The sequence below is a fragment of the Bos mutus genome, chromosome 11 (genome assembly GCF_027580195.1).
Source record: "Bos mutus isolate GX-2022 chromosome 11, NWIPB_WYAK_1.1, whole genome shotgun sequence".
Taxonomy (NCBI): Eukaryota; Metazoa; Chordata; class Mammalia; order Artiodactyla; family Bovidae; genus Bos; species Bos mutus.
In genome coordinates, this window is record NC_091627.1 from 51,082,641 (window position 1) to 51,108,226 (window position 25,586).

Consider the following 25,586-nt stretch of genomic DNA (forward strand, 5'->3'; position numbering starts at 1 on the left):
TTTGAAGTTAAGAGATTAGAGGCACCTGAAATGTTTCTGTTCACCAAGACCTGCTCAATATAGGGCTGAAAGTCGCTCAGTCATGTCCGACTCTTTGCAGCCTAATGGACTTTACAGTCCTTGGAATTCTCTAAGCCAGAATACTGGAGTGGGTAGCCTTTCCCTTCTCCAGGGGAATCTTCCCAACCCGGAGATTGAACTTAGGTCTCCCACATCGCAGCTGATTCTTTACCAGCTGAGCCACAAAGGAAACAAATATAGGGCTGAGAAGCTAACTAATGATGAAGAGTATATGTGTCCATGTCATTCTCACCCACACTCTTTGTTTTTTAGAAATCTAATAGTGATTTGGAGGAGAAGAGAAGTCATCGGTGTGTGGCTGGTCTGCCATCTCTCAGAGTCATGGCTTAAAGCTACACACTGCAGGGATAAAGCATGAAAAACTTAATCCTTCTCTCTAGATATAGGTATAGATACATGTGCACATATACATACATAGTTTTTTGACCATGCTTCCTTATTATAATAGCTGACTAAGCATCCTCTACATACTCATGAATCCCAGCTCCCCAAAATGTGACTTCTGTCTAGAATTCCCAAATGCCTGATCAGTGGGTGTTTCTCTACAAATGTTCTACAGATGATCTTTATTAGTGAATCTGTCAGAAAGATCAGGATGCTAGTAAGGAGAGGGCAGGAATTGTGACTTCATCCTGAATATCCAGAACCTAGCAAATAGCGACCACCTAGCTTAATAAATGCTTAGTGAATGAATAAAAGGATGAATGAAATGATATATGACTCTTTCTACACTTTGCATACATTTACAGATATGCTTATGTAATCACCCTTACAAACTTAAGGATCTCCCAGGAAAGAATACTGAAGTGGGTTGCCATTTCCTTCTGCAGGGTTCTTCTCAACCCAGGGACTGAATCCCCATCTCCTGCATTGCAGGCCGTCTGTTGCATCACAGGCAGAATCTCTACCAACCGACAGCAGGGAAGCCCTGTACAGACTGGAAGGTTACTCTCTAACTCTCAAAATTTCCCTCACCCTTAAAACTGCATGTCACCCTGTAGGGACATTTTCCCTCTCAAGGTTTATGTTTGTTATAACCTTATTTCACTTATGTTTAAAATGTACTTTTGAGCTGGAAGGAGAGAAGGCAGTCTGAGATCTGTCTTGACCCACATGAAAAGCTATTGATCACAGAAGTGAAGAAAGCTTTGATTAGCACATTTTGGCAGTCTGTCTTTTTGAATTTAGGATTTTGAATTATTTTAAATCAATTTCGTTCATTGCCTGTTGCCAGATCCTCCCACAAATATATTTTTGTTAGCTGGGCTTTATTGTAATTGATATCCTGATGTTGATTTAGATGTGGTCCTTCTGTGAGCTCTCTTAATATAGGAGGCAGAGTGATGGTGACAAGGAAGCCTCTAGTCATGTGGCTATAATAAAGAAGACACATGGCTATAATCACATTTAAGAATCTGCCATTTCTCTGTTATGACTGGAAAATCAATGGCAGTTCAGAAAATAAAGCATAGACTGTGCCATTTAAATCCTAGAATCAATCATTCGTGTTTTTTTTTTTTCATCCTCAAACTAGTGAAGAAAATCAGTCTTCTCCATGAGGTATTTTAAAAATATAACTTAATTAAGTTGTAATTTTAAAGCAGCATTTACCACGTTCATGATAGCAATCACTTGGAACATTTTTTTGTTTTGTTTCTAATTTTGAAATGTGTGGTAGAGTTTTCTATCCTTAATCAACTTTTCTCATTATAAGAATTGTTCCTGTGCTTTGTTTAGCCAAATACTACTTTAGAAAAAGTTAAGTTGACTTGTTATTCTACAGTATAACAGTTTCAAATATGGTTTATTCATCTGTAGCCTCTAAAAATCAAATTATACAATGTGCTTCTTTTATACTTCATTTTCTTTGTGTTTATATCTAAGCTGATTGAAATCAGTGACACAAGTATTTAATGAGAAACCATAGGAACTTACAAATATAGTTGCACCTAATCATAGAATCAAGACATCCAAACTGGTATAAAAAGACTTATATAGACTAAATTATAAGTTATGTGGACTAAATACACAGTTGTGAATCTATGAAACCATACAAAAATAGTTTTTCGAGGAAGAAGACTTTTGTGGTAAATTGTAGCAAGTTTAAGAGTCAAAACACCCAGCTTCTGGTCTGAACTCTGCCATTAATTGGCTGTTTGACTTGGGTGAGCCATATAAGGTTCTTGATACTTGTTTTTTCTGCTCTGAAATTAAGAAATTGGAGGACTCCACTAATGAGCTAACATTTAATATCTCTCAAATGTAGGTAGTAATTTAGGTCATGAAAAAGACCAGAGTGGTGTGTGCGTGTTCAGTCACATCCAACTCTTTGCAACCCCATGGACTGTAGCCTGCCAGGCTCCTCTTTCCATTAAATTTCCCAGGCAAGACTACTGGAGTGGGTTGCCGCTTCCTTCTCCAGTGACTTGTCAATTGTTATCTGTCTTATCATTTGTTTTCACAACATGCCAGAAACCAGATTTGTTCCTCCCAAAGCTAGTTGACAGTGCCTTTTATGTTTACTCTATTAACTCGCATAAAAGTTTGTATAAAAGCAAACTAATCACCCCAACTTGAATGATTAGTTAGTATGTACTTAACATTTGGAAAACTAAGGGGAGTTGTTTGTTCACTTCTTTATGCAAGCTGTCATTTTCATAATCTAGATGCAGTGTTAATTCTTAGGCAATGGCTGTTGTGTGTTTTGGCATTTCATTTCTCCATGAAGGACATTGCAAAAAATTCTCTCAAGATTTATAGATTTGGAAAGAGGACTAGATTTTTCTGTGTGGTTCAGAAGAACATAGTGAAGATCAAAATAATTGAAGAAAAAAATGAGCAGTTAGACGTCTTTCAAATTGGAATGGTTTCTTAAGGAGGCAGAAGGTCTTGTCTTTTAGGTCATACCTGCTAAGATTTAGGTTGTATGATGTCCTCCAATATACTCTTAAATTCTTGAATTTGGACATTAAATCCCCACCCTACCACCACCTTTCTATTCTACCTTTTTTAAAAAAGTAAAAGAAAAACAGTATCTTAATAAGTTAAGTGGGCCTTAGGAAGCATTACTACAAAGAAAGCTAGTGGAGGTGATGGATTTCCACCTGAGCTATTGAAAATCCTGATAGATAATGCTATTAAAGTGCTGCACTCAATATGCCAGCAAATTTGGAAAACTCAGCAATGGCCACAGGACTGGAAAAGATCAGTTTTCATTCCAATCCCAAATAAAGATAATGCTAAAGAATGTTCAAACTACCACACAGTTGTGCTAACTTTACACGCTAACAAGGTCATGCTCAAAAGCCCTTCAAGCCAGCTTCAACAGTACGTATACTGAGAATTCCCAGACCTCAAGTTGGATATAGAAAAGGCAGAGGAACCAGAGATCAAATTGTCAATGTCTGCTGGATCATAGAAAAGCAAGGGAATTGAAGAAAAACATCTGCTTCATTGACTGCGCTAAAGCCTTTGACTGTGTGGATCACAGCAAACTGTGGAAAATTCTTAAAGAGATGGGAATACTAGACCACCTTACCTGCGTCTTGAGAAACCTGTTTGAAGGTCAAGAAACAACAATTAGAACCAGACATGGAACAATGGAGTGGCTCCAAATTAGGAAAGGAGTACATCAAGGATGTATATTGTCACCCTGCTTATTTAAATTCTATGCAGCGTACATCATGCAAATGCCAGGCTGGATGAAACACAAGCTGAATCAAGTTTGCCAGGAGAAATATCAACAACCTCAAATATGTAGATAATTCCACTCTAATGGCAGAAAGAGAGGAGGTACTAAAGAGCCTCTTGAGGGTGAAAGAGGAGAGTGAAAAAGCTTGTTTAAAGCTCAACATTCAAGAAAACTAAGATCATGGTATCCGTACCATCATTTCATGGCAAATAAATGGGGAGAAAGTGAAAACGGTGACAGATTTTTTTTTATTTTCTTGGGCTCTAAAATCACTGCAGATGGTGATTGCAGCCACAAAATTAAAAGACACTTGCTCCTTGGAAGAAAAGCTACGACAAACCAAGACAGTGCATTTAAAAGCTGAGACATCACTTTGCCAACAAAGGTCATATATTCAAAGCTATGGTTTTTCCAGTATCATGCATGGATGTGAGAGTTATAACATAATGAAGGCCAAGCACCAAAAATTGATATTGTTAAACTGTGGTGCTGGTAAAGACTCTTTTGAGAGTCCTTGGACAGGAAGTCAAACCAGTCAATCCTAAAGGAAACCAACTCTGAATATGCATTGAAGGACTGATGCTGAAGCTGAAGCTCCAATACTTTGACCACCTGATGCAAAGAGCCAAATTGGGAAAAAACCCTGATTCTGGGAAAGAACGAGGGCAGGAAGAGAAGTGGGTGATGGATGGTGAGATGGTTGGATGGTGTCACTGACTCAATGGACATTAGTTTGAGCAAACTCTGGGAGATGGTGAAGGACAAGGAATCTTGATGTGCTGCATTCCATGGGGTTGCAAAGAGTTGGACATTACTTAGTGATTGAACAACAGAAATCTTATTTAGCAAGAATAGACCTGTGTCCTGTACATTTTCAGGTTGGAATGGTGAGCCTACCATTTTCATTCAGGATTAGATGGTAGCATTTTTATAATAATATTATTTCTGCTGTTCAGTCAGGATGCATGTTGTGGTATTGTTTTTCCTTCCTCATCACATTAAAAGATGTTTTTGAACTTACATTTCAACTAACAAGTACTATGTATCAGTCTACTGACATCTCAGTGGATTTTGATTTGTAATCATGGTTGTAGGACAATAAAGACACTGATCAATGGAAATATTGATTGACTTAATATAAAGAAGTCATCAGTATGCTACTTATAAAGAAATTTGCCTTATATATAGAGGGTTATTGAAATTTGGGATTTATAAAAAAACAATTTATTGCATGCTTATTTGCTTTACTTATGTTTTGTTTGCTTACAATAGGTTTTGTTTACTTACAATAGGTTTAGTTTAATTATACATTTTAATAGTGCAGTTATTTCAAAACACTTTCACTGCACAATGATATTTAAATTGACCGTGTTTAATTTCCTTTCTCTTTACTTTATAAAAATATTAAATGATACTGAATTCAGTGTTGATTCTCTGCACTCCATTTTTCTTTTAAGCTTAGCACATCACTGTTTACTGTTTTCAAGAGTATAGTCTTCTACTGCATTTGGGCAAAAGAGTAATCACCATTTTTTGGACTGTGACTCTTGGTTTATAGGAGCTTTGCAACATTCCCATTTCCTCCAGTTGGGTAGCATAAGAAGCAAAACAAGCACCAATTTGAAAACTGAGCACCAATACCATCTTTGAGGGTGGGCAGGAGGGTGTATAGTCTGCCTCAATGTAATATAATTTTATCAGGCAGATATTTTCTTGCTTGTATATTACTGTGTACACAAGCAGTGAAATCAGCCACAAAAGGCACTTCCAAATCTTTAACCAGGAGTTTGCCAACTATTCTTGTTTTATTGGAGAGAATCACAGTGAGAGTAGTAGCTATGGTATTTATGGTATTAATGAGTTATTGTGGTGGTTGTTCAGTCACTAAGTTGTGTCCCACTCTTTGAAACCCCAAGAACTGAAGCACACCAGGTTTCCCTGTCCTTCAGTATCTCTGGAATTTGCTCAAACTCATGTGCATTGAGTTGGTGATGCCATCCATCCAACCATCTCATCCTCCATTGCCCCTTCTCCTCCTTCCCTCAATCTTTGCCAGCACTGGGGTCTTTTCCAATAAGTAGGCTCTTTGCATCAGGTTGTCAAAGTACTGGAGCTTCAGCTTCAGCATCAGTCTTTCCAGTGAATATTCAGAGTTGACTTCCTTTAGTATTGATGGTTTGTTTAGGATTGATGGTTTGATCTCCTTGCTATCTAATAATGAGTAAGTGCCCATTACTGGTAAGGTCTTATGCTGGGTGCTTTGAATGGATTATCTTTAATGACAGTCTTACAAGGTAGCTATTATTACTTTCACCCCTGTTTTACAGCTGAGGGGACTAAAACACAGAAATTGAATAATTGCTGATCTTACAAACTTTGGAATGGTTGGAGAGATGTCAGAATGTGACCTTAGTCTTTGTTACTTTAAAGACCCAGGTGGTACTAGTGATAAAGAATCTGCCTGCAAGCATGTGAAGGAGAGAGAGAGAGAGAGAGAGAGAGAGAGAGAGAGAGAGAGAGAGATTCTCTTTTAATTCATGACTTAATATATATAAAGCTTTTAGAATAATGCTTACAAAATAGCCCTTTATATAGAAGCACTGTATTCATATTAATTACTATTTCCCCTAAGTCGCTTATTTGAAGATGTTATTTTTTTCTTCTTTCCAGCAGGTAGTAGTGGCTTTAGAGGATCAGAAGCTTGATCATAGAAGCCCTGCTCTGACCTTAGGTCTATAATCAAGTTAATGAGCTTGAATACAAGAGTGTATATAAAAGAAACAGGCAGCTCTGGTGCCCTCCCCTAATTGCTCCCTTCCTGCTCCTACACACACATGCTATTTCTCAGCTAAATATTTTAGTTGTATAGAAAAAGCAGTTCCGAAGTGAATAGCTGATTTAATTCTGATAAACTCTCTTATCATTTTGTAATATAGATTTCCGTTTTCTTTTAGTAATCCTAAAACTACAGGGATGTAAAATGAATTAAATTTATAGCTGACTTCAGTTTGCCTTTCTTTTGAAACCTTTAAAATCATTAACTCATTTGTATCTGCTTCAACTGTGTTTTTAGTTTTAATTTAGATTGGATTAAATGGTCTATTATTTATTTGAGGATAATCTCAGAATTTAGCATGGCATTTCCATTTGCAGAGTCACATTTACGAATGTGGATTCTTCCTGTCTCTTGTCTCTGGGTCTCATTTTTTCTCTCATGGACATCTCCCAAGCTTCTCCCAGGAGGACCTGCTGTGGCCCCCACACTAATTAGATCTGCCTGAAAGCTCCATACTGCTGAGTGTTATCCCCTGGGCTTTGAGACAGTATTTCTGGCCAGTCAGCATCTGGATGAAGTGAGTTGTTGTAGAAAAGAGAGTGGGGAGCTAAAGGCTGGTCACATCCCAGGTCACATCTGAGTCCTTGGGACAGCCTCCATGTGTGGGTTCTTGACTTTATACAGGAAAGAATTCAAGAGTGAGCCATAGTAAAGAGAAAGAAGGTCTACTCAGGGAGGAAACATACTCTATAGACAGAATGTGGGCCATCTCAGATTGAAAAAGGTTAATGAGAGGCCCCAGAATACGGGATTGTCAGTTTTTATAGGGGTGGGTAATTTCACAGACTAAGTGGGCTTCCCAGGTGGAGCTTGTGGTCCACTTGGTGAAGAATCCGCCTGCAATGAAGGAGACCTGGGTTTGATCTCTGGGTTGGGAAGATCCCCTGGAGAAGGGAAAGGCTACCCACTCCCGTATTCTGGCCTGGAGAATGCCATGGACTGTGTAGTCCATGGAGTTACAAACAGTCAGACATGACTGAGCATGCATGCAATGCAATTTCATAGGCTAATGAGTAGGAAGAGAATTCCATTGTTTTGGGAAAGAGTGGGACTTTCCAGAAATTGGGCCACCACCCACTTTTGATGTTTTCTGGTCATCCTTGGAATCTTTAGGATTCCCAGGTGGCTCAGTGGGTAAAGAACCTGCCTGCCAGTGCAGGAGACATAATGAGATGAGGGTTCAATCCCTGTGTCGGGAGGATCCCCTGGAGGAGGGCATGGCAATCCACTCTAGTATTCTTGCCTGGAGAATCCCATGGACAGAGGAGCCTGGCAAGCTGTGGTCCATAGGGTCGGAAAGAGTCAGACAGGACTGAAGCGACTGAGCATGCATGTTAGAACCATCGGGGGCCTGGAGTGTGTTACAGTGAGCTTATACTGAGGCTCAAGGTCAAGTAGAAGTTGAATTGGCCATTGGACCTAGTTGGTTCTAATCAGTTTATGCTGTGTCCTCTGGCTATGTTATTCTTTTAAATGTTGTACTTTGCCCCCTTCCTGTTTCATGGTCACTCTCTGTATGAAAATCAATTTAATTAGGCATGTTTACTCCACAAGCTGGAAGGAGGTGTGACTCTCCTATTAGGACCCTTTCTTTTTTCCTGAGAAGACCCCTGCCTGAATAGTCCACTCTTACCCAAGCGGTGGCTCGTAGCAATTTAACCTGAAAAATTTGAGATCAACAGTGTAGCTCCCTAGGGTTCACCTGCAGAAAAGAATCTCTCCCTTCCTTGAATAAGTGGATCCCTTCCTTGAATAAGTAGATCCCTTCCAGCGGCAATTGATTTATCCATTAACAATACCATTTGCACTTACGTCTAGTCTTTAGGGTGACCTTCTCAACATTTCAGTAGATTCACCTTGGTATATAATGTTTTTTTCTGGCTGCGCTCTACAGAGTGAGAATGAAGTAGCTTTCTCCCCACCACACAGATATCTGCTTAGTCTTTTTTTAGGGACAAGGAATAGCCCTAGAGGATATTTATGTAAGCATGTGGACCATTGGATTGAATATGTATCTCTTCACTTGATCTTAGCCAAAAGGCAGAAAAGCAATGAATATGTATCTCTTAATTGCCAACCTCTACCTTAAAGTTTATTTAGGCCTACTAGAGCCATCAGTTCAGTTCAGTTCAGCTGCTCAGTCATGTCCGACTCTTTGCGACCCCATGAATCGCAGAATGCCAGGCCTCCCTGTCCATCACCAACTTCTGGAGTTTACTCAAACTCATGTCCATCGAGTCGGCGAAGCCATCCAGCCATCTCTTCCTCTTGCCATCCCCTTCTCTTCCTGCCCCCAATCCCTCCCAGCATCAGGATATTTTCCAACGAGTCAACTCTTTGCATGAGGTGGCCAAAGTATTGGAGTTTCAGCTTTAGCGTCAGTCCTTCCAATGAACACCCAGGCCTGATCTCCTTTAGAATGGACTGGTTGAATCTACATGCAGTCCAAGGGACTCTCAAGAATCTTCTCCAACACCAAAGTTCAAAGCATCAATTCTTCAGGTGTCATACATCTTGACAATTCACCAGTATCATAATAAAACATTTTTAATCTTCTCCCATGCTGTTGTTATATTTCAAGCTATTTGTGCCTAGGCATAAAGACTAAGCTGTGCAACTGTGTCATATACATATCATAGATGGTAGCCTCTTTAAAAGATCCAGCCACACAATATATTTCCTTACACACCCACATTTCCTAAGTACAAAAAGGAGGGTTTAAATAACTACAACACTGAGGGAATTATATTATCTTTTGATCTGCCTGTAAAATGATGAGAGGGAGTGAAATAAAAGTCGCTCAGTCGTGTCTGACTCTTTGCGACTCCATGGACTATACAGTCCATGGAATTCTCCAGGCCATAATACTGGAGTGGGTAGCAGTTCCCTTCGCCAGGGGATCTTCCCAACCCAGGGATTGAACCCAGGTCTCCCGCATTGCAGGCGGATTCTTTACCAGCTGAGTCACAAGGGTAGCCCAAGAATACTGGAGTTGGTAGCTATTTCCTTCTCCAGGGGATCTTCCTGACCCAAGAATTGATCCTGGGTGTCCTGCATTCCAGGCGATTATTTACCAACTGAGCTATCAGAGAAGCCCTAAAATTATGAGAAGTATATCTTATTTTCCCTCATATCTTGGGATAAATGCTAGGAGGCACAGACTTTCATTGAAATAATTGACTATTTGAGCTTAGTTTTGATGGGCAGATGATAATTAATCATTTTGTAAATAAAATATTGACTGTATTGTGTCATCCTAAGTTGATTCATTGGTCATATGAACTCTTCTGGTTTATCAAAACATTGGTACCCCTGTGTATGCTCTGCTGCGTAAAGCTCCATTATGGTTTTTCCTAGTTCTCTGTACCATAGGTAGATATCCACCCCATGACCATGGGGCCTGTCTCATGTAGTTAATGACCTCCCTTTGTTTCCCACTCCTGGAGTCCCTTTGTGCAAATATGTACCAGTCCATTGTGGTGGGTCTGTATTCACCACTACCTCCAACTCCTCAATGGTTTCCGTACATATCGCATGTGTGTGCTCGGTTGTGTCCTATTCTTTGGGATCCTACACTGTATACTGTCAGGCTCCCCTGATCGTGAAATTTTCCAGGCAAGAAAACTGGAGTGGGTTTCCATTTTCTCCTCCAGGGAATCTTCCTGACCCAGGGATCAAACTTTCATCTCCTGCATATCCTGCATTGCTGGTAAATACTACCTTTGAGCCATCAGGGAAACCCTTCCATATATAATTAATCCCCAAATCCTTGATTCTCTCCCTTGTCTCTTCCTGTTTCCCTTCATCATCTCGTTGATACAGATCTTATCTCTGGATCCCATTCCTATGTTTCTGGTCTATGTCCTCATCTGCTCTCTCAGATTGTAACTGTATTTGCCTATTTTCTCTGCACAAGTCTTGACCCCTCCGGCTTATTTTACATAATGTGGCCAAAATAAAAATATGTGAAGTCATCTCCTCCTGAGGCCACAGTCCAAATCTCTTGCCCAGTGTCCCAGGCCCTGGCACCTCTCTTGCCTACAGCCCTCACTCACTGTGAGCTTCAGGTGATTGCATTTACCTGGGCTCAGCGCCCTCCTCCAAGTCCTGGAGCCTCCTGGTGTTCACAGTGCCTTAGGCGCCCTGCCCACCTTCATCTTCCAGGTGAACACATCTTGGCTTTTCAAAGGCCATCAGTATTGACAGCTTTTCCCCCAGCCTCACACTAAATGAGTTAATCGCTTCCTCCTCCTTTTCTGCCTTCATTCTTGGTCATATGTCTATGATGGCATGTAATCTCTGTATTTTAAGTATGTATTTACGATGTGTGTCCTGGTTAGACTGAACTCCCTGGGCCCAGGGCATTCTTAGTCACCTTTGCATTTCCAGACTCTGGTAGAGAATTTTTACCAGTGTGTGCCTAATAAATATTTGCTGAATTGGTTCAATTGTCTCCTAAGTGTTCTCTGTATTATAGAATGACATCCACCTGCCAATGCAGGAGACTTGGGTTAGATCCCTGGGGTTGGGAAGATCCCCTGGAGGGGGGCATGGCAACCTACTCCAGTATTCTTGCCTGGGGAATCCCATGGACAGAGGAGCCTGACGGGCTTGTATCCCTAGGGTTGCAAAGAGTCGGACACAACTGAGTGACTGAGCATGCATGCATGGACTATCTCTGTAGTCTGTTATTGTCTATTTAACTCAATTAAGAGAACCGAGTTCATTAGGTCAAAGTCTTTAGTTTCATTCCCCTCTGGAGCTGTTAGCTTTATTCTTCAGCTGTCAGAAACCAACTAGCCTAGTAAATACCACTGGTTTCAAGGGACTTGGAGAGTGAGAATGATTCAGGTCAGGCAAATTCATCTCAACTCTTACACAAACTGAATCAAACATATTCCTTATTGATGCTAAAAACATAATTTCACACTTGGGTCTTGTTCACAGCACCTGTCTGGGGGCACTAAGGGGTCTGACTTGAAAATCTCAGCTTCACTGAGGGAGCTGGTACCACCTGACCAGGGTGGTTTTGCAGTGAGAGCTCTGATTACCCCTCCACAGATCTTAGTGACTGCCGGCCTCTGAGCTTCCTGTCTACCCACGTGTGTCTCCGTGTCTGTCTTCCAGGTGAGACCATGCGCATCGCTTCTTCAGAATTTGCAGATGACCCCTGCTCGTCGGTGAAGCGCGGAACCATGGTACGGGCGGCACGGGCTCTGCTGTCTGCTGTGACCCGCTTGCTCATCCTGGCGGACATGGCGGACGTCATGAGGCTTTTGTCTCATCTGAAAATTGTACGTATGTAGAACTTATCAAAATATGCTTTATGTGGATGGTGGTATTGACCGTGGGTAGTACTGTGCTGACCTGGACTGACAATCACCGCTCACAGGGTCACTTGGTTACTCACCCAAGTGGTATGCCCTTAATTTTTCTAATACTCAATTTATACTCAATAATATATTTTTCAAAGATACAGATTATTCACTTGAATTGTCTTCTCTCAAAACATGGAGTTTAAATCTCCCCTTATTTCCTGGAGTACAAAACTGTGCATCTTTCAGGCTTCAGAGGCCTTGTGTAGGGTGCCCACCTTGGTCTTGTCTTGAGATTCAGAGCGGTGCTGGTCCCTGTAGTAATTCAGGCCAGGCCAGCCCTTCTAGGGGCTTCCCTGGTGGCACAGTGGTAAAGAACCTGCCTGCCAGTGTGGAAAACACAGGAGACGGGTGTTCGATCCCTGGGTCAGGAAGTTCCCCTGGGGGAGGAAAAGGCAATCCACTCCAGTATCTTTGCCTGGACAATTCCATGGGCAGAGGAACCTGGCGGGCTACAGTCTGTGGGGCTGCAGAGAGTCGGACATGACTGAGTGATGGGACAGACACGCAGCTCTTCTAGGCAGCTGGCCACTTGACCACCTCTGCCCACCTTGATATAGATCCTGTTACATTCTATTTTGTTAACTGGTCTATCATTGCCCTTTTATAGAATTATGTACTTTGAACCTCCCTTAGTCTGACAATAAAAAGAAGCCACTGTTTACTAAAGTCAATCTTGCTGCATCAGTTTTCATCTCACACACCTGGACTGGGTCTCTGTGTGCACATGTGCCCCACCAACCCCATCATATGTTCCTTGCTTGTCAGGATTCTTCCCAATGCAGGAACTGAACCCAGGCAGGCAGATTTTTTATCAGCTGAGCCACCAGGGAAGTCCAAGAATAGTGGAGTGGGTAGCCTATCCCTTCTCCAGGAGATCTTCCCGACCCAGGAATTGAACCGGGGTCTCCTGCATTGCAGGCGATTCTTTACCAACTGAAGCCTATGTGTATGTATAATGTAAAAAATAAAACCTCAGGTTTCAAACACCTCATCTGTTGATATGAGGGCTAATGACAGTGCAGCCCTCAGAGCCGCGGGGAGCTCTCAACAGGGAAATTCCTGTGATGCATTTATCACAGAGTCTGGTGCAAAGTAAGTGTCTGGTCAGTGGCGCCTGTCACCACTGTCAGATTCCAGAACCACTCTCAGGCCCTATTCCTGCAGCCCCACCTGAGTTATGTGGGGCTTTTAGTCATCTGTTAGGCTACAGATGACTTTGTTCTCAAATGTGTTGAAGAAAAAATTTTCTTACCTTTCTCTTACAACCTGCCTAGTCTTCAAAAGCCACATTGTAAGAAGAATCTTTCCCCAGAGGGACCGTCTTCTTTTACAAGGAGAACAGGACTGGACCTAAGGAAATTAACTTTACATCTTATATGTTAGCATTCTCTGTGCTGGGATTCCCAGGTGGTTCAGTGGTAAAAAACCTGCCTGCCAGTGCAGGGGATGCAGGAGACATGAATTTAATTCCTGGCTTGGGAGGATCCCCTGGAGGAGGGTCCACTCCAGTATTCTTTCCTGGAAAGTCTTATGGACAGAGGAGCCTGGCAGGCTACAATCCATGGAGTTGCAAAGAGTTGAACAAGACTGAACACGCATGCATGCACGTTCTGTGGAAAGCCATTTCTGCCCCTTTGGGGAGTGATGAAAGCTAAAAAGTATACTCTCCCTGAACAGCCCACACGTGGCTGGTGCTCATGAAGTCTGGGTCTGTAGAGTGCTGCATGGCACCAGTTGATGCCTGGAATACTGCCTTTCATCCATCTGTTTTGACCAGTGCTGTCGCTGGTAGTATCACACTGCAGCCTGTCCTAATGTAGAGTCAATTATATCCTCTTCCCAACACAGCAGATTAAGAGAAGAAAAAAAAAAAAAAAAAGATTTAGCACAAAATATGGAAAGGTCAACCCAGCAATATTAAGTAGTCCTGTCAGACTGTCAGCAATAAAATTAAAAATGATTGTAAGACTAAATAACACATTTGTTGTACTCAGAGTATAACCTCTGCAGGGGACAGTAGTGGTGAAATGGTGCCCTCTTGTGGCATCCTTGGGGAACTGCAGATTCTGGTGTTCTCACTGTTGTCATATGATGGGACTAGTGCTCCAACCAGGTAAAAAAGACAATGTGTCAACAATTAATTGCAAATAGACATAGTATACAATTCTACTTAGCATTTTTGTTTTTTCCATAGAAGCACATCCTCTCATAAACAAATTTGTCTGCTAGCATCTATTTATTTTTTTTTAACTTAGATGAGGGTCTTCCCAGGTGTCTAAGTGGTAAAGAACACACTTGCAAATGCAGGAGAGACAGAAGATGTGGGTTTGATCCCTGGGTTGAGAAGATCTCCTAGAGAAGAAAAAGGCAACCCATTCCAGTATTCTTGTCTGGGAAATCCTCATGGACAGAGGAGCCTGGTGGGCTGCAGTCCATGGAGTCGCAGAGAGTCGGACATGACTGAGCGACTGAGCACCCACATGAGATGAAGGAAATAGCATTACCTATTTTGATGGAGCAGGTTAGAAATGATCATTTATAATGTTATCAAGGTTTCCTCCAAACAAAAGTGAATTTCTTTACCAAATGGATGATAGAACATAGATGGGCAAAAGAGTGTCAGATGATTCCTAATGATAATAAAGTAGTAAGCTGATTTTCTGTTGGATCTGAAGATTAATTACTACGCTATAGGGAGTCCTGTAGCTTCCTGCCATGTTAACCACTGCATAGCTATTTTACCTTTGAGCATTACAGATAATATTTTACTTTTTATCTTTTAGGCCATGTGCCAAAACTTTATTGCTGTTCTTTCCAGATATTGATTTATTTTCTTGTTTCTGAGGAACTTACAGGAACATGGACAGAATTGCCTTCTTATCAGAAACATATTTCCATGTTTTTGCATCAATAATTCACTGAGTAGATGAAAGAGAGTCCATTTATTCTCCTAAAATGCCTGCCTTCATTTTCTGTCCCGCACCCTGTAGGTAATTGTTGGCAAATTGAGTAATCCTGAGTAAATCGTTCAAATCAAGTAAAGAATCGGGAATTCTACAGAGATGGTGTGATTGGCAGAGTATAGGTTTTTGCATTCTGCTGCCTTAAAATTACATTTGTAAACTTAAGTTTTTATTCTGGTATAGTTCATCTTTTCATATAACCGGGCCTCCCTGGTGGCACTAATGATAAAGAACCTGCCTGCCAATGAAGGAGACATCAGAGACACGGGTTCGATCCCTGGGTCAGAAAGATCCCCTGGAGGAGGGCCTGACAACCCTCTCCAGTATTCTTGTCTGGAAAGTCCCATGGACAGAGGAGCCTGGCGGGCTACAGTCCATGGGGTTGCAGAGTCAGACATGACTGTGAAGCAGCTTAGCACACACACATAGGCATTCTAACTGCTCATATGAAGCTAGTTGCTTTATTTTGTAAGTATTCATGTGTGCTTTAATGTTGAGCTCTCTTGAATATACTTTATAAAAGATTCTATAGGGCTGTCAAAGGTTTTTGCTACTGTAGTTATTTTGAATTCAAGAAGTTACTGATGAAATAGTGAGTGACATAGAGTTCAAAGCGGAGTTACCGCCAAAGTGGGAATTTGATGTTCCTGAGTGAAGCTAAAAGAATCATTTGCACATCAGACATCATTAAAAACTACTGAACTATAATCACTTGTATTGTTGAAGTTGCTGGTGAGTGATTCCCTGCAGACACCTGGTGTATCCTGTAATCAGCTGATATTGTCAGTGTGTTAGGCTGAGACGTGACACTTCACACTTGGAAAGGAGTTTCGCATTTCAATCAGTGATCCAGAAGAGCGATATTTATTTTCCCTAGTCTCCGAATGAATGTAATCAGATTCTATTGTTCGGTTCTTGGCGTTGGTGGTGACATTACACACAGACTCACCTAGACATGTATATGTCAGAGGAGACAATCGCTTTTTTCTGTACTCGAGCTGAGTCCTTGAATAATGATGTTCTCAATTGTCTCAGAACTTCTCCCTGGAAAGCCAACAGCAATATAGAATACACAACCCTTTAGTCAACTTCTCAGAAAATTCAGGTTATCTTTGAGACTACCAGGGGCCAAATATAATGCTGCCACCCAGTTGTTTTGGGGGTAGGTTTAATATTACCTATACTTTTTGTAACATTATCATCAAATGGACTAGAGAATCCCCAATAACATTATTTCTCAATAGTCTTATGTTTCTTTCTGCAGTTCTCATATGGTTTACAATTTTTTTTGATTATAGTATGGTTGATTTACAATGTTGCAGTAATTTATGCTGCACATAATGTGGCTCTTATGTTTGAATAACAGCAAGCAATTAGTACAAAATATCCTTGTCTCTAATTATAAATGTAGAAATTACTGCCCATATTCTTAGCATACCTTTTTCATCAGACCTGTCATAGCATTAACTTCATATAGCTGGGTTGTTTAGAATTTATTTATTTAGTTATCCTTTCGAGAGATACTTATTGGATGCCTACTGTGTGCAGAACATTGTGCCACAATACATAACTTCCAAGGTAAATAAGACTCAGCTCCTGCCTTTAAAACTTTATAGGCTGGTGGTGGGGGAGACAGTAAGAAAGAGTACAGTGCATGTTGGGAAAATTGTGCATATTGCTATGGTCTCATCTGGAAGGAAAATACAATAATTAGGAAGTTTTCCATTTTTAAAACATAAACCCAACCCAACTTATTCTTTCAAAAAGGAAATATATTGACGCACCAAACTAAAAATCCAGAGGCAGTTGGCTTCAGGCAGAGCTTGATCAAGGTATAAACATGTGACAAGGACCAGTTTCTATGTTTTCTCAGGAAGAACACTCTTCTCTGTAGGCCCTTTTCTCATGATCTCAAGGTAGCTATAAAACATTCTCACGATTACATGCTTCTAGACTAGAGATAGCAAAAAAGAAGAAATTCTCTTCCTTAGAAGCTCAAATAAAGGTTCCACTAGCTTGTTGGTTCTGTCGGCCTCTAAATCAGATACATATCTCTGAGTTAATTATTTAGAGGGGAAATGGGACATGCTGATTTCTGAGTTTGGTCAACACTGTTCCTTTCCCTCACCATACCCGCAAGCCAAGGATGAGATCAGTTCAACCAAATGTATTGTTGGGGAATTCAGGATAATATGAAGAAAGGCAATGTGGTTGGGAAAGACAGGACTTAGGAATGGGTCGCAGTGAACAGAATGAGACTTGTGTTTTCCTGAATCAGTTGCTTGAACCAGATTGAACAGGCTGGGGTCACAAGCCCAAGCTTGAAGCTGAGAGCTAGGAGTTGAGGGTATGGAAAGAGGCTGTGAAGAGTGAAAATGAAAGTGTTAGTCGCTCAGACATGTCTGACTGTTTGTGAACCCATGGACTGTCGCCCATCAGGCTCTTCTGTCCATGAAATTCTCCAGGCAAGAATACCGGAGTGCGTTGCCATTTCCTTCTCCAGGGGATCTTCCTAACCCAGGCATCAAACCTGGGTCTCCTTCATTGCAGGCAGATTCTTTACCACCTGGGCCACCAGGGAACCCCCTGGAAAGAGGTTGGCCCACATCAAAGAGTAGAGGAGGCATCATTCTGTCCAGTAGTGAGAGTGAAGCATCACAGTAATTTGAGCACGGAAAGTTTAATGTGAATAGTTATTAGCTCTGATAGAGTAACAAGGGATTGACTAGGAAGAATGCTTAGGAGTATAGGAATGGCAGATGGAAGGAGCCCTTGAGAGAGAGCCCACCCACATCAGGACCAGGATCCAGATGTTCCTGGATCACTGGATTATAGAGGTGCCACTGAGGTGCCACACAAGCCAATGAAACTTGCTAGAAATCTGCCCTTTAGGGAGTCAAGAAAAAAACTGCTCATGAAGAGATGTCTTTCTGGAGACACTGTACTACAGAATCACCCCTGGGGGCACCTGGTGTTGGAGATGCTGCCCCTGCTGCTGCCTCTGTCCAGGGAGCCCTCCAGGACCAGCAAACAAAACCCCTTCCTCCTCTGTCGCCTATCTGGCACATTCTCCCTACAAAACTTAACAAAGGAACAATTATTAAAGGGCTCAGCCATGTGTTCACAGAGCAGGCAGAAAGCATGAATTGGGATTTGATAACCAGCCCAAGAAGAGAGTGGTTTACTGCTCACAGCTGGGGTGTTCTTACATAAGAGGGGAGATGGATTCAGGTGGGGCAAAAAGTTTTACCTACACAGAGCTTCACAAACCGAGGGCAGAACAAAGGCATGAGAGTGAGGCAAAAATTTGGAGTATTCACAAGAATAGGGTTGATTCGTAGTTGGAGCAGAGAGGGTTAGGTGGGAGGGGCAGTCAGAGAGAGATGTAGGGTGGGGAGCCTCTTGATTATCGTAATTAGTTTGGAATCTGCCAAAATTGAGGGCAAGAGGATAAGGGAGTGGCAGAAGATGAGATGGTTGGATGGCATCACCGACTCAATGGACATGAGTTTGAGCAAGCTCTGGGAGATGGTGATGGACAGGGAAGCCTGGCATGCTACAGTTCATGGGGTCACAAGAAGTCAGACATGGCTTAGTGACTGAACAACAAATTTGTTTAGATTCTGTTTATAGATTATGGGGAGCAATTGAGTAGTCCTATACAATAAAATCAAATTCCTGATTTAGACAAATACTTTTGGTAGCAGTATGGAGAAGGAATTAGAAGGGTGAGCCCAATCAAGGAGACAGATTGAGAGATGTTTTACCTGACCCAGGCCAGTGAATGCAAGGAAAGCTGAGTGCAGACAGTGGCTGTGTGAATAGTAAGGGGATAGATTTTATAGAAATTAAAGAGATAGAAGCATTAGAACCTGGAGACTGATCAGATGGGGTAGGACTCTTAAAGAATCTTCATTATCAGTATGATCCAGACCCAGACTCCAGCAGCTTTATGAACCCATCCTTTCTGGGAAATTGAGGTGGCCCAACTCAGGAGTTCAAAGAATGTGTTCTGGAGCAAAGTACCTGGGTTCAAACCCAGATTACCTGAGATTTGCTATGAGACGGATCAGGCTGGCTATGTCACCCCTCTGGCCTCAGTTCTCCTTTGTAAAGCAGAAACAAGAGAAGTATTAACTTCAAAGACCTATTTTGGGGGACTAAATTAGGTACATGTAAACCATTTGGAACATTGTCTGGTGCATTAATGGAAAAAGCAAGAGCGTTCCAGAAAAACATCTATTTCTGCTTTATTGACTATGCCAGAGCCTTTGACTGTGTGGATCACAAGAAACTGTGGAAAATTCGGAAAAAGATGGGAATAGCAGACCACCTGACCTGTCTCTTGAGAAACCTATATGCAGGTCAGGAAGCAACAGTTAGAATTGGACATAGAACAACGGACTGGTTCCAAATAGGAAAAGGAGTACATCAAGGCTGTATATTGTCACCCTGCTTATTTAAATTATTTGCAGAGTACATCATGAAAAACGCTGGGCTGGAAGAGGCACAAGCTGGAATCAAGATTGCCGGGAGAAATATCAATAACCTCAGATATGCAGATGACACCACCCTTATGGCAGAAAGTGAAGAGGAATTAAAAAGCCTCTTGATGAAAGTGGAAGAGGAGAGTGAAAAAGTTGGCTTAAAGCTCAACATTCAGAAAACTAAGATCATGGCATCTGGTCCCATCACTTCATGGGAAATAGATGGGGAAACAGTGGAAACAGTGTCAGACTTTATTTTTTTGGGCTCCAAAATCACTGCAGATGGTGACTGCAGCTATGAAATTAAAAGACACTTACTCCTTGGAAGGAAAGATATGACCAACCTAGATAGCATTTTGAAAAGCAGAGATACTAACTTTGCCAACAAAGGTCCATCTAGTCAAGGCTATGGTTTTTCCAGTCATCATGTATGGATGTGAGAGTTGGACTGTGAAGAAAGCTGAGTGCCAAAGAATTGATGCTTTTGAACTGTGGTGTTGGAGAAGACTCTTGAGAGTCCCTTGGACTGCAAGGAGACCCAACCAGTCCATCCTAAGGGAGATCAGTCCTGGGTATTCATTGGCAGGACTGATGCTGAAGCTGAAACTCCAATACTTTGGCCACCTTATGCAAAGAGTTGACTCATTGGAAAAGACCCTGATGCTGGGAGGGATTTGGGGCATGAGGAGAAGGGGACGACAGAGGATGAGATGGCTGAATGGCATCACTGACTCAATGGACATGAGTCTCAGTGAACTCTGGGAGTTGGTGATGGACAGGGAGACCTGGCGTGCTGTGATTCACGGGGTTGCAAGGAGTAAAACACGACTGAGTGACTGAACCGAACTGAACTGATGCATCAATAAGTAATCAGTGAAACTGACTATTGTCGTTTTTCTTACGCAAGCTGAAAATAACTTGGGAAATGTATCAAGCTGTATTATTGTTGTGTTTTGTGAAACATGGCACATTATGAATCAGTGACACTAGCATTTAATCATTCTTGCTTTCTGATCAAATCATTTTCTTCACTTGCTCACAGGGAAACAGAAAATTTAATCAAGAAGGCAGCTTATCTTTAGGAGGCAGAGAGATAAAGTATGATGATGCTGAGATATCAGTGTCAAACCAGATTATATGATTCAACAAGTAGTTAAATATAGAATTCTATATTTGTTCAATCATTGACTTGGCCAACTCCCAATTCCAAGCTATTTAGGTTGGTGCAAAAGTAATTGCGGTTTTGCATTGTTGAACTTTGCCATTTGATATTGAAATATATTCTTACATAAATATGGTTATGTTGAAATGGAGCAGAAGGCTGTGGTCCTTACCACCACACCATGTTGTCTGCATGCCTTCTGCCTGTGGAAACTTAGTCAAAGAATAAGTTTAATCAGAGAAATGAGAAATGTTGAAAGAAAGGATAACAGTCAAAGGAGACTAAATAATAATAATTTAGTCATTAAGCATTGTCAAGGACCTTCTCAAGGTTCTTTCTCAAGGGCTATGGATAATATTCTGAGCCATATCCTGTGAGCTGTCTTATAGATACCAAACGCCAGGTGGAGAAGTTAACTACAGACAGACTCTACCCAGGACTTCAGTTCAGTTCAGTTAAGTTGCTTAGTTGTGTCTGACTCTTTTCAACCCCACGGACTGCAGCACACCAGGCCTCCCTGTCCATCACCAGCTCCCGGAGTTTATCCAAACTCATGTCCATTGAGTCGGTGATGCCATCCAACCATCTCATCCTCTGTCATCCTTCTCCTCCTGCCCTCAATCTTTCCCAGCATCAGGGTCTTTTCAGATGATCAGCTCTTCTTATATCAGATGGCCAAAGTATTGGAGTTTCAGCTTCAACATCAGTCCTTCCAATGATCACTCCGGACTAATCTCCTTTAGGATGGGCTGGTTGGATCTCCTTGCAGTCCAGTGGACTCTCAAGAGTCTTCTCCAACACCACAGTTCGAAAGCATCAATTCTTTGGCACTCAGCTTTCTTTACAGTCCAACTCTCACATCCATACATGACTACTGGAAAAACCATAGCCTTGACTAGTCGGAACTTTGTTGGCAAAGTAATGTCTCTGCTTTTTAATATGCTGTCTAGGTTGCTCATAACTTTCCTTCCAAGGAGTAAGTGTCTTTTAATTTCATGGCTGCAGTCACCATCTGCAGTGATTTTGGAGCCCCCAAAAATAAAGTCAGCCATGGTTTCCCCATCTATTTGCCGTAAGTGATGGGACTGGATGCCATGATCTTAGTTTTCTGAATGTTGAGCTTTAAGCCAATTTTTTCACTCTCTTGTTTCACTTTCATCAAGAGGCTTTTTAGTTCTTCCTCACTTTCTCCCATAAGGGTGGTGTCATCTGCATATCTGAGGTTATTGATATTTCTCCCGGCAGTCTTGATTCCAGCTTGTGCTTCATCCAGCCCGGTGTTTCTCGTGATCACTCTGCATATAAGTTGGCTTGGGCTGCCACAGTTCTGAGAATGACTGTAAAGAAATGGGAACAACTGCCCCCTGGAACTGAAGATAAGCTGTAGCTAAAACAACCAAAATGATGCTAGTCAGACCACTGATGACCAAATTGAATATGAGTGTTAGAGATGAATGTGCTGTTTCTGCATGTAACCCCTCCCTTGTCTCTGTCTATAAAAAGCTCTCACCCCCTGCTTTGGACAGATGTCAGCCTTTGGACTGATGTCTGCCACCCTCCCCCTACCCTGCAGTTGCTGGCATCTGAAATAAAGCAAAGTTTCCTTTCTACTTACCTGGCCTGCTTATTGGCTTTTGAGCAGCAAGCAGCCAGACTCCACGCACATATTCTTTTGGTAACAGTGTTACACATTGTTTTAATACATATTTCTTGCTTTACATTTTTTGTTAATGAATTGTTGCTTGCTGCTTATTTTATGTGTATTTTAGACTGTGGAAATTATGTTAGAAAGCAAATTCTAGTAATTTTCTTGTTCAAGTTTAAAATGGATCATAAAGCAGTGGAAACAGCTTGCAACATCAACTACACTTCGGCCCAGAAACTGCTAATGAACATACAGGGCACTGGTGCTTCACGAAATTTTACGAAGGAGATGGGAGCCTTGAAGATGAGGAGGAGGATGGCCAGCCTTCGAAAGCGGACAGCAACCAATTAAGGGCCATCACTGGAGCTCTTACAGCTACACTAGGAATTGCCCAAGAACTGTGTCAACCATTCTGTGATCATGTGGCATTTGAAGCCAATTGGAAAGGTGAAAAAGCTTGATAAGTGGGTGCCTCATGATCTGACTAAAAATTTAAAAAAATATATCATTTTGAAGTACCATCTTCTCGTTCTGGGAGATAACAATGAACCATTTCCTTATTGGATTGTGATACATGACAAAAAATGGGTTTTCTACAACCAGTGACAACCAGCTCAGTGGTTGGATGAAGAAGAAGCTTGAAAGCACTTCCCAAAGCCAAACTTGCACCAAAAAAAGGGTCATGGTCAATGTTTGGTGGTCTGCTGCCCCTCTGATCCAGTACAGATTTCTGAATCCCAGAGAAACCGTTACATCTAAGAAGTATGCTCAGCAAATCGATGAGATACACTGAAAACTGCAGTGCCTACAGCCAGCATTGGTCAACAGGAAGGGCCCAGTTCTCGAAGACAACTCCAGACTGCATGTCACACAACTGATGCTTCAAAAGTTGAAGGAATTGGGCTACAAAGTTTTGCCTCATCTGCTATATTCACCTGACGTCTTGCCAGCCAACTACCACTTTTTCAAGAATCTTGACAACTTTTGCAGCGAAAATGCTTCCACAACTAGCAGGACTCAGACAATGCTTTCCAAGAGTTTGTCAAATCATGAAGCATGGATTTTTATGCTACAGGAATAAACAAGCTTTTTTTTTCATTGACAAAAAAGTGTTGATTGTAATGGTTCCTATTTTGATTAATAAATATGTACTTGAGCATAGTTATAATGATTTAAAATTCAGAGTCCAAAACTGCAGTTGTTTTTCCTCCAACCTAAGAGTTTAAAATATTGCTATAAATCCAGATCCTAACAAGAGAACTTCGTATGACATATCATGAGTCCACTATGTACACACAAGTTCAGTTCTAAGAGTGTGTTTGTAAGTCCAATTTGTTTATGAGTCCAACAAAATTAGCATAGGTACTCAACGAACATGGTCAGCTCTATAGTACTGTACTGTAATAGGTTTATGATACTTTTCACACAAATAATACATATAAAACAATTAAACAAAAAAATAAAACATTTTCATCTTATGATACAATGCCTTGAAAACTACAGTAGTCCAGTACAACAGCTGGTGTACAGGGGCTAGCATTGAGTGAACAGACAAGAAGAGCTACTGACTGGGGGAGGAAGGGGAGGTGGGAGATGGTAGAGCTGAAGGATCATTAGCAACAGGAGATGGAGGGCAAGCTGCAATTTCACTCAATTTAGGGAATGCATGTTGGCATCTTTGAAAGTTCACAACTTGAAAGTTTGTACATACAGGCCTTATTGTTTTAAATTGTTTTATTGGGTGTCACTTAAAATCCAATCAACTGAGAATCAAGATTAGGACCCTGGAATGAAGTCAGTCTGTCCAAACAGAGATGTTGATTGTAACAACATGGACAGTGAGTGTGCACAGAAGAAACATATCACACAGTCCAGGAGGAGGGTCAGACTCCTGTGTCCAATGCTGTGCCCATCCCTGTATGTCGGCCTAGCCCCAGATGGTGCTTAAAAAATATTGAGTTAGCTTATGAATTCTCAGTCTACTTTTATGATGTCAAAGCAAATGAGTGACATTTCAATCAGGAAAGTTGGAGACTAGATTTAAAGAGTCTGTCTCAAACAAATTGCCACAATTGTGGAGTCAATAATAGTGGCAAGTAGGTTTGCTCTGGAAATGGGGGTAAGGGCTATATTGAGCAGACTCTGTGAGAAGATCAAAGATTTCAAGAGTTGTGAAAAACAGGCTTGAAAATAATATCTAAATCCAGTAAAGATAGAGGACACTGTGATGTCCTGTCTGGAATTTTCACTTTTCTCAGCTGTCCCATGCACAGGCTCCCAGTATTAAGGACAGACAGAGCTGCCAGAGCTGAGGGTTCTTGCACTGGTGTTCTTCAGCCCAGATTGGCTTTTGTGAGAGCAGCTGTCAGTAGTGCCCAAGGTCAGGAGGGTATTCATTACAAGGAAGGATGTGGCAGCTGCTCTGAGGGCCCTCTTTATCAGCTTGTTGGAAGTGATTTCCCACTTCAGCTTGGCACACAGAGCCACAGCAAACTCCCCTTATAACACCTGCCCCATGAGACCACCGTGTCCTTCTACTCTTCCCAGATTTCATGTCACCTGCAGATAGTCCAAAAGCAAGATGGAGTCTTTCCTTTTTACAGTCGTTCAGAAACAGTGTTTACCCTTAGGTAGATTATACAGCAAGTCAGTATCTGTGTGTGTGTGCGTGCGTGTGTGCATGCGGACTCAGTCGCTTCAGTCCTGTCTGGCTCTTTGTGACCCCATGAACTATATAGCCTGTCAGGCTTCACTGTCCATGGGGTTATCCAGGTAAGAATACTGGAGTGGGTTGCATGCCCTCCTCCAGGGGATCTTCCCTACCCAGGGATCGAACCTGCATCTCTTGCACTGCAAGCGATTCTTACCCACTGTGCTACCTGGGAAGCCCATGTCTGTGAAAGGAGCTCCTAATTCTTGACAGGCATTCCGCTATGTATTTGCTGTTTTACATTTCATTTTTCACCCACCTACTGTGCCTGGTTTGTTTGGGAAGAGAGTAGAAAAGTCATCTTTGGCTGCCATGTCCATTTCTATAACATTTTTTGGTCTATTCAAGTTCTGTTACTTCTTTCTAAAATCTATATTAGCATTTTTCCTATTTATCAATTTCAAGTAGGTTTTTAAATTCATTAGTGTAGAAGGTTTCATTTTTTTAATTTTCAATATTTTATATCTTTTTATTCAAATTGTCTCTTATAGGTGACATTGCAGGATCTTTTTAAAGGCCCCATCTGATAATTTCTGTTTTCTAATTAAAGCATTTAGCCCATTTATATTTATTTTATATTAGAACTTACTTGGCCAACTTATTTTATATTTTCCATTTTTATTTCTTCTTTTC

The 25,586-nt window shown here is 41.5% G+C and overlaps 1 protein-coding gene across 1 annotated transcript in view; it reads left to right on the top strand.

The window, feature by feature from the left end:
• The window catches only part of CTNNA2 (catenin alpha 2), a 1,382,498-nt gene that overhangs the window by 443,929 nt on the left and 912,983 nt on the right, over nt 1-25,586 (top strand). Inside the window, exon 4 of the mRNA XM_070379403.1 lies at nt 11,736-11,902. Coding sequence (XP_070235504.1) covers nt 11,736-11,902 — 167 coding nt within the window. The remainder of the gene's footprint in view (nt 1-11,735; nt 11,903-25,586) is intronic.